Source organism: Propithecus coquereli, unplaced genomic scaffold, assembly GCF_000956105.1.
Source record: "Propithecus coquereli isolate 6110/MARCELLA unplaced genomic scaffold, Pcoq_1.0 Scaffold242, whole genome shotgun sequence".
In the NCBI taxonomy this organism is placed as follows: domain Eukaryota; kingdom Metazoa; phylum Chordata; class Mammalia; order Primates; family Indriidae; genus Propithecus; species Propithecus coquereli.
Window position 1 is genome coordinate 3,268,705 of NW_012147975.1, and position 6,312 is coordinate 3,275,016.

Consider the following 6,312-nt stretch of genomic DNA (forward strand, 5'->3'; position numbering starts at 1 on the left):
GCACTAAAAGGGCAGGCGGGTGGGGGTGCTGCCTGACTTTATGCCTTCAGCTCGACTGGTGGACTCTGTCCCCACTGAAACGACACCCACCACCCCCCGCCCTGTTCTAAGATGAGGAGGGTACGAGGAAACATGTACTTGCAAGCAGATTTGGACATTGGGGACAAAAAATCAATCCCTTATATCAGTTAGAGTCTGGCAGGAAAAAAATGACACACTCAAATTGGGTAATCTGGGGAGTGTATTTAAAAGGGACTATTGAACAAGGGCCAGGGATAAGGAAACCACAAGTGACAGTGAGTAGCCCACTGGGGAATCAATACAGCACTAGGCTTGAAAGGGCACGGGGAGGATGCAATTCCAGAAACCTGGAGACAGACAGGGTTGCTGAGAGGGTTGCTGGGCAGGAGAGCCCACAGCATCCTTGATACTGCAGGGAGGCGACCCGGGGAATGACTGCCCCACCTCACCTCCTCCTTCCCCCGTTCTCCTGTGGGGGCTCTCCATTCACCGGACGTGAACAGAGGCCGGAGGGCAAGGGAGCCTGTTGATGCCATCCAGATGGGTCGGCGTCCCAGGGCAGGGAGGGTGGAGAAGGGTGGGGAGTAGGTCTGGAGGGCTCAGTGGAAGACACCTGGCACATCCCTAAGTTACCAGATGCTTAGAGTATGAAAAACTTCCATGCACTCACAGTCCTCACGGCAGCCCTGCGAGGGAGGTAGGGCACTGATTATAATCCTGGCTCGCAGACCCAGGACACTGAGGCTCAGAGAGGTGAAACGACTTGCCCGAGGATATAGGGCTCGTCTTGAGATGCCAAGTCCAGGCCTTCTCTGCAAGGCCCCAGTGGGAGGAGAGGGCTCTGCCGGGTGTCCAGCTGCTGGAGAAAGCCCCCAGTCCAGAGTCTTGGAGGTGACTGGAGGCTCAGGCAAGGTGACCCGGGCCTCAGAAGATATCCGTGCGGAGAGGGAGAGGCTGTTCCATACCACTGATGAGGAGCTCAGGATCTTGGGACAGCGTGGAGGTTGGCACCACTGAGGTCCCCGAGCTGCCCACAGCAATCTCCTCCTTTTCCTCCTGCCGCAAGTGCTGGAGAATCTCCTGCGACAGCGAGAAGCCGCTTCCCTCTGCAGGGTATGGAACAGGGAGGTAGAGGAGAGTGGGGTGAGGACCTGAAACATTCCCACTCTGAACACACCCAGAGGACTTGCTGGGAAGATCCGCTAACCCTTCCCACCCCTCTTCCTACCCACCCCCCAGCCACTGGGGCCAGAGTTTCATGGACTCCTAAAGCTGGAAGTGGTTTTAGAGATAATGGAATTCCATCCTCTTGCTTTTAGAGATGATGCTCTGAGTGGGGCAGAGACCTGCCCAAGGTCACACAGCGAGGAAGTCGCAGGGCTGAGACTGCAGCCCTGGTCTCTTGTGTCTGGTACACACTGGGCTGGTACTCTTCTGCTTCCTCTGGCATCCCTAAATGCAGGGACCCCTAAGACCCACTTCTTCAGGCTCCACCCACAGCCTACAGCCAAAGACCTCAGAAAGCAATCTAGTGGCTGGGGGTAGGAGAGGGACCTTTTCTAGGGGAGGAAGGGGCAGAGCTTAAATGCCCAGGGCATGGTGCTGCCATATCTCCTTCTGACCCTCCTGGGACCCCTGACTCCCACCCTCCAGCCTATCAACCCCTCACCCTGGTAGACAATGAGGCGGCAATTGTTCTGAGACTCCGGGACATCTGCCAGGATGTCCTCAAGTGTCCGACAGAAGAGTTTGGCCTGCTCAAGCCGATCTTCCCGGCTAAAGCCAGCTTGACCATACTGTGACATGGCGAACAAGGTCTGCAAGGGGGTGGCATACTCCAAGACACAGGTGCCTGCCTGGAGAAGGTGAGAGAAGACCAGACTAAGTCACGGGCCAGGCAGACAGAGTCTGGCCCCAGTGCCCTGGGCTGAGGCCCCATTCCCTCAGTCTGCAAAGATGGAGTCTGGGAGGTGGCCACCCCGATGGGGTCTCTGCTGTCTGGTCCGCCTTTGCCTCTGACACCTCATTTTGAGGCTAAATTTGTCCTTCACAGATCCTCATCCTAAGATCCCGGGGCAAGGCTCCGGCTTGAACCAGGCTGTCAACTACTCCAGCTGGAAATCAAGTGTGGGGACTGGTCTCTGGGGTTCACCTCTGGCCTGCGTTCCCTTGCACCCACATGAAACCCCCCAGATATTCTCATAGCCTTCATCCAGGGCAGCCCTGTGGTCGAGAGTATGGCATAGTCAAGTTGAAATCGTCCCTTTCCGCCATGTTTCTGAGCCTCAGTCTCCTCCTCTGTAAAGGAGGGATCATAACGGCCCCAGCCCCACAGGGTGGTGGTGAGGATTCAACGAGGTGGTCAGATGATGCACCCAGAATAGCATTTGGCATGCAGTAAGTGCTCAATATATGTTACTTATCACTATCATTCAGAGCTGAATCTTGCCCAGCCCTGGGACCAACTGGGGAAACAGGTTCAGAGAAGGGTAGTGAATTTTCATCAGCATTTGGCCAGGGCCCAGGGTCCTCGGGGGGCCTGACCCGTCCCCAGGGGCCCCTGCCTCCTTGCATACTCACCGGCCGCCCGTTCTCCAGAAGCTCATAGACGCTGTTGGTGTAAATCCGACCCTTGATGCCGGCACGGTCAGTGCTATGCGGGGGCAGCATATGAAGGAAGCGAATGTTGGGGTCGGCCACACTCAGGTCATCAGGCACCCCACAATTCAGTGGGAAGAGGATGTACAGCCGCCGGCTCCCTGTGCCTCGTAGCATGTTGTTGTGGAGCTGATTGTAAGTTCTGATCCGGGCCTGGAGCCCTGGAGTAGGGAAGCCCATGAAGTCATTCTCACTAACCCTGTCTCCTACCCGATTCAGGACTGAGACCCAGGTCATTGGCCCCTCGGTGTGTGGGTGCAGCAGAATGGAGGGTTCAGTGCACTGCCATCGAATAGCAGGCCAGGACGGGCAGAGCATCCAGGAACCCTCCCGGGCCCTCTTCCTACCCCACCACCCTGCCACCCACTTCTCCTTTTCCAGATTTCTGTGTCAGCCCCACCCCTTCCCACCACAGCTCTCAGGGGTCTGAGAGATAGGCTGAGCCCTGGGGGGTGACATTCCCAGCATTCCCAGGTGCACAGAACCAGGCCTCCAGAACTATCTTCTAGCAGAAGCCCTTGTGTCAATGGGAGATAGTAATGAGATGCGGAAGAGGAGCCGCAGCTTTAGCCTGCAAGTCAGAGGAATGAGACGCATGGGCTCCACAGTGCGGTGGTCAAAGGCCCAGGCTCTGGACCAGACTCAGATCCTTTCTCCACCTCTCCCTAAGTCATGTGACATCAGACAAGTTACTTGATCTCTCAGAACTGCACTTTTTAAAATCTGTAAGGTAGGGATGATGGCTGGGAGCTTTGGGAGGCTGAGGTGGGAGGAGTGCTTGAGGCCAGGAGTTTGAAGCCAGCCTGCGCAACATAGTGAGACCCTTGTCCCTACAAAAAAATTTTAAAAATTAGCTAGGCATGATGGCTTGTGCCTGTAGTCCCAGCTACTCAGGAGGCTGAGGTGAGAGAATGGCTTGAGCCCAGGAGTTCGAGGCTACAGTAAGCTATGATTATACCACTGCACTCCACCCTGGCAACAGAGAAAGACCCTGTCCCTCCCGTTCAAAAAAAAAAAGAAAAGGAAAGAGAAAGAATTCACAGATGACCTCAGTCAGTCGCTTGATGGCTCTAAGCCCCATATTTCTTACTATAAATCAGGCATAATAATAACATCCTTCACACCGACAAGGATGCTTTGGGAATCAAATGATTTGGTAGGCTATGAAAATGCTTTGACAAGTATAGCAAGTTCTGGAAACACAGGAGGCTGTGTGTCTTACCATCTGTCTTATAGGTCTGGAAATGGGAGCATAGAGGACGGCCCACCTGGCAGGATAAGCCGCAGGTACCCGATGTAGTACGACCATGCCAGCCCATGGGCCACGTTGAGTTTCCTTTCTTCACAGATTGCAGAGACCTCAGCTGGAGCCAGCCTCTGTGGACAGCAGGATGGGGCTGCGGGTCTCCGTGAAGGACACCCAGAGCCCTCCTCCTCCAAGAAGGTTTCCCAATCTGCTGCCAATTTGCTCCCTTCTCTGCCACTGCTGAACCTACTGTTCCAGGACATTAGAGGCCATTCTCCAAGGACTCCAACCTTTAAACCACTCACAGTAGCGTGCTCAAAGCAGGTCACACTAGCCACAGCCTCCACTTGGCCAGCCCCTCCAGCTCCCTCTGTGTCTTACCTGGAGGCCCAGGAGGATGTTCACGGCCTCTGAGAGGCCCAGGAGGGCAAGCATCCAAGTGACCGGCAGGCCAGCCTCATTCGGGAGGGAGGAGTAGAAATAACAGGACAGCAGCAGCAGGGCCCCGCAACGGATGGGGCAGCCCAGGCAGGCCCGCACGGCCTTCCAGTAGCTGCCTTGGTACCTGCAGATGACAGCCAAGCCCCAGCCCCCAGCCCAGCTCAGCCACAGAAGTTCAGGGAGGGGCAGGGTTAGGTGTCAAGGGACAGACACATGTTGGGTGCCCAGTCACCACTGGTACTGCAGAGAGTCACCTGGAGTGGACGTGGCACAGCTCCTCGGCCAGCATGCAGAACGCCTTCAAGAGCAGTCCCAGCTGCAGGGAGGCCAGGTGGAGCACCAGGCACCGGAGAATGTGTTCTGATGGACTTAGCATCTGAAGGACTGCCAGGCAGGCAGTCAGCAGGACAAGGGCTGTTTTCTGGGCCCTGTAACCCCTGGGCCGCGGAATAGACGGATGTAGGCTGGAGTGAGGCATCTGTGGGCACCAAGAAATCCATGGCCATCCTCTCCTTGCTTTCCTGCCCTTCTGAGACTGAGGCCCTGGCTGGGCACCTCCCACCAGTGCTCCCTTTCCCTGGGGCCCTGCCATTCCCAGAGGTTGCTCTAGGAGATGGGCTGAGAATACATCATCCCAAAGCTCCTGTTCAGGAGTTTTGTTGAAAACAGAGCAGGGCCTGCACACGCATGCCCCACCAAACCCCAGTGAGGCCACAGGTGTGGTGAAGAAAGAAAGAAGTGACTATCCCTGAGCCAGACTTGAAAGGGTCCTGTGCAGCCCTACCCAACCAGGGACCCTTGGGGACCTGGGCTCCCCAGTCCCCAGAATCTGCCCCAGGCAGGACATTAGTCAGCAAAGCACAAAACTGGAGCTCAGGGAGTGGGGGCAGGGCAGCTCCCTGACCCCGGCTGTTCCTGATCCTACCTTCTGCCTCCTGGACACAGGCTGCTCCTGGAAGATGACGGCGACAGAAGGCCCTGCCCAGCGCACCGGCCAGCAGCGACCAAGGGCAGCCTCTCTGAGTGCAGAAAATGAAAATGAAAATGCAAAGTTAAAAACAACTGCTTTCTCCACAACACTCCAGCCCTGCCCTCCATCTCTCCAAACCACAACTTTAGGTGCACCGGGAAGGAGGGTATTTCCTGTTTCCCCCATCGTGGGGTTGGGGGTAAGGCTGAGAGAGCCCCCATCCCGTTGCCCCGTGCTACCCCAAAAGCGAGGATGTTTCCAAACACTCACGCTCACCACAGTCACACCCTGAACACCAGGTCCCCCTCACGCCCCCACGACCAGACACACGCTACCCAACTCTGGACAGGACTCCACACGCAGAGGCAACACACACACCACACGCGGCTTCCCTGTCTAATTATTTTTATTTCGATTTCCAGATGCAGATCCTCTTTTTCTGAAGACTGTGACATCAGGAGGGAGGCGGGGAAAATGAGCAGAGTTATTTCCTGTAACAACGGCCTGGCTCTTCACAGGAAATGGCCACGCCTGCGCTTCATAGAGAGCGCCCACCGGTTCCTGTCAAGAAGGCAGTTGTGCCGGGCTTGGTGGCTTGCACCTGCAGTCCCAGGTGCTCGGGAAGATGGCTTGCGGCCAGGAGTTGGAGATCAGCCTGGGCAACATCACGAGACCCTGCCTCTAAAAAATAAGGCGGTTGTTTGGATGATAATAATGAAGTGCTTACCTTGTTCCAGACACTATGCCAAGCGTCACACACATCATTTCGCTTAGTCCTCCCAGCCACCCTCCCAGGGAGGTGTAATTTTATCCTGGCTTTACAGACAGATGACCTGAGGCTCAGTGAGTAAGTGAGGGAGGGAGCAGGGAAGCCCGGTGGGTGGCTCCAAAGCCCAGCTTGCAGTTAGTAAGCGGCTACGGATGTGGTGAGGGCCACAAACAATGTGCTCGGCTTGCTGCTCTGAGGGGAAATGGA

The 6,312-nt window shown here is 56.0% G+C and overlaps 1 protein-coding gene across 2 annotated transcripts; it reads right to left on the reverse strand.

The window, feature by feature from the left end:
• Positions 1-258: 258 nt before the first annotated feature.
• Positions 259-5,751, reverse strand: TMEM173 (transmembrane protein 173). Of its 2 annotated transcripts, XM_012646349.1 has the most exons (8): positions 5,672-5,751; positions 5,292-5,385; positions 4,621-4,844; positions 4,307-4,490; positions 3,948-4,056; positions 2,602-2,840; positions 1,691-1,877; positions 259-1,127 (listed from the first exon to the last, which is right to left on the reverse strand). In XM_012646349.1, the coding sequence occupies exons 3-8, from the start codon at positions 4,842-4,844 to the stop codon at positions 946-948; spliced, it is 1,125 nt and encodes a 374-aa protein (XP_012501803.1). In that variant the 5' UTR covers positions 5,292-5,385; positions 5,672-5,751; the 3' UTR covers positions 259-945. The 2 variants fall into 2 exon arrangements, with proteins under 2 accessions (XP_012501803.1, XP_012501802.1); XM_012646348.1 differs by lacking the exon at positions 5,672-5,751 and having other exon boundaries at positions 5,292-5,628.
• Between the last annotated feature and the right edge of the window lie 561 nt (positions 5,752-6,312).

Coding starts and splice junctions, on each gene's coding strand:
- TMEM173 (XM_012646348.1), bottom strand. CDS start 5,522: ATGGGGGAAACAGGAAATACCCTCCTTCCCGGTGCACCTAAAGTTGTG. Junction 4,845..5,291: donor CTGTGTCCAGGAGGCAGAAG/GTAGGATCAGGA, acceptor TGGTGCCCACAG/ATGCCTCACTCCAGCCTACA. Junction 1,128..1,690: donor CCGCCTCATTGTCTACCAGG/GTGAGGGGTTGA, acceptor CATACCCTGCAG/AGGGAAGCGGCTTCTCGCTG.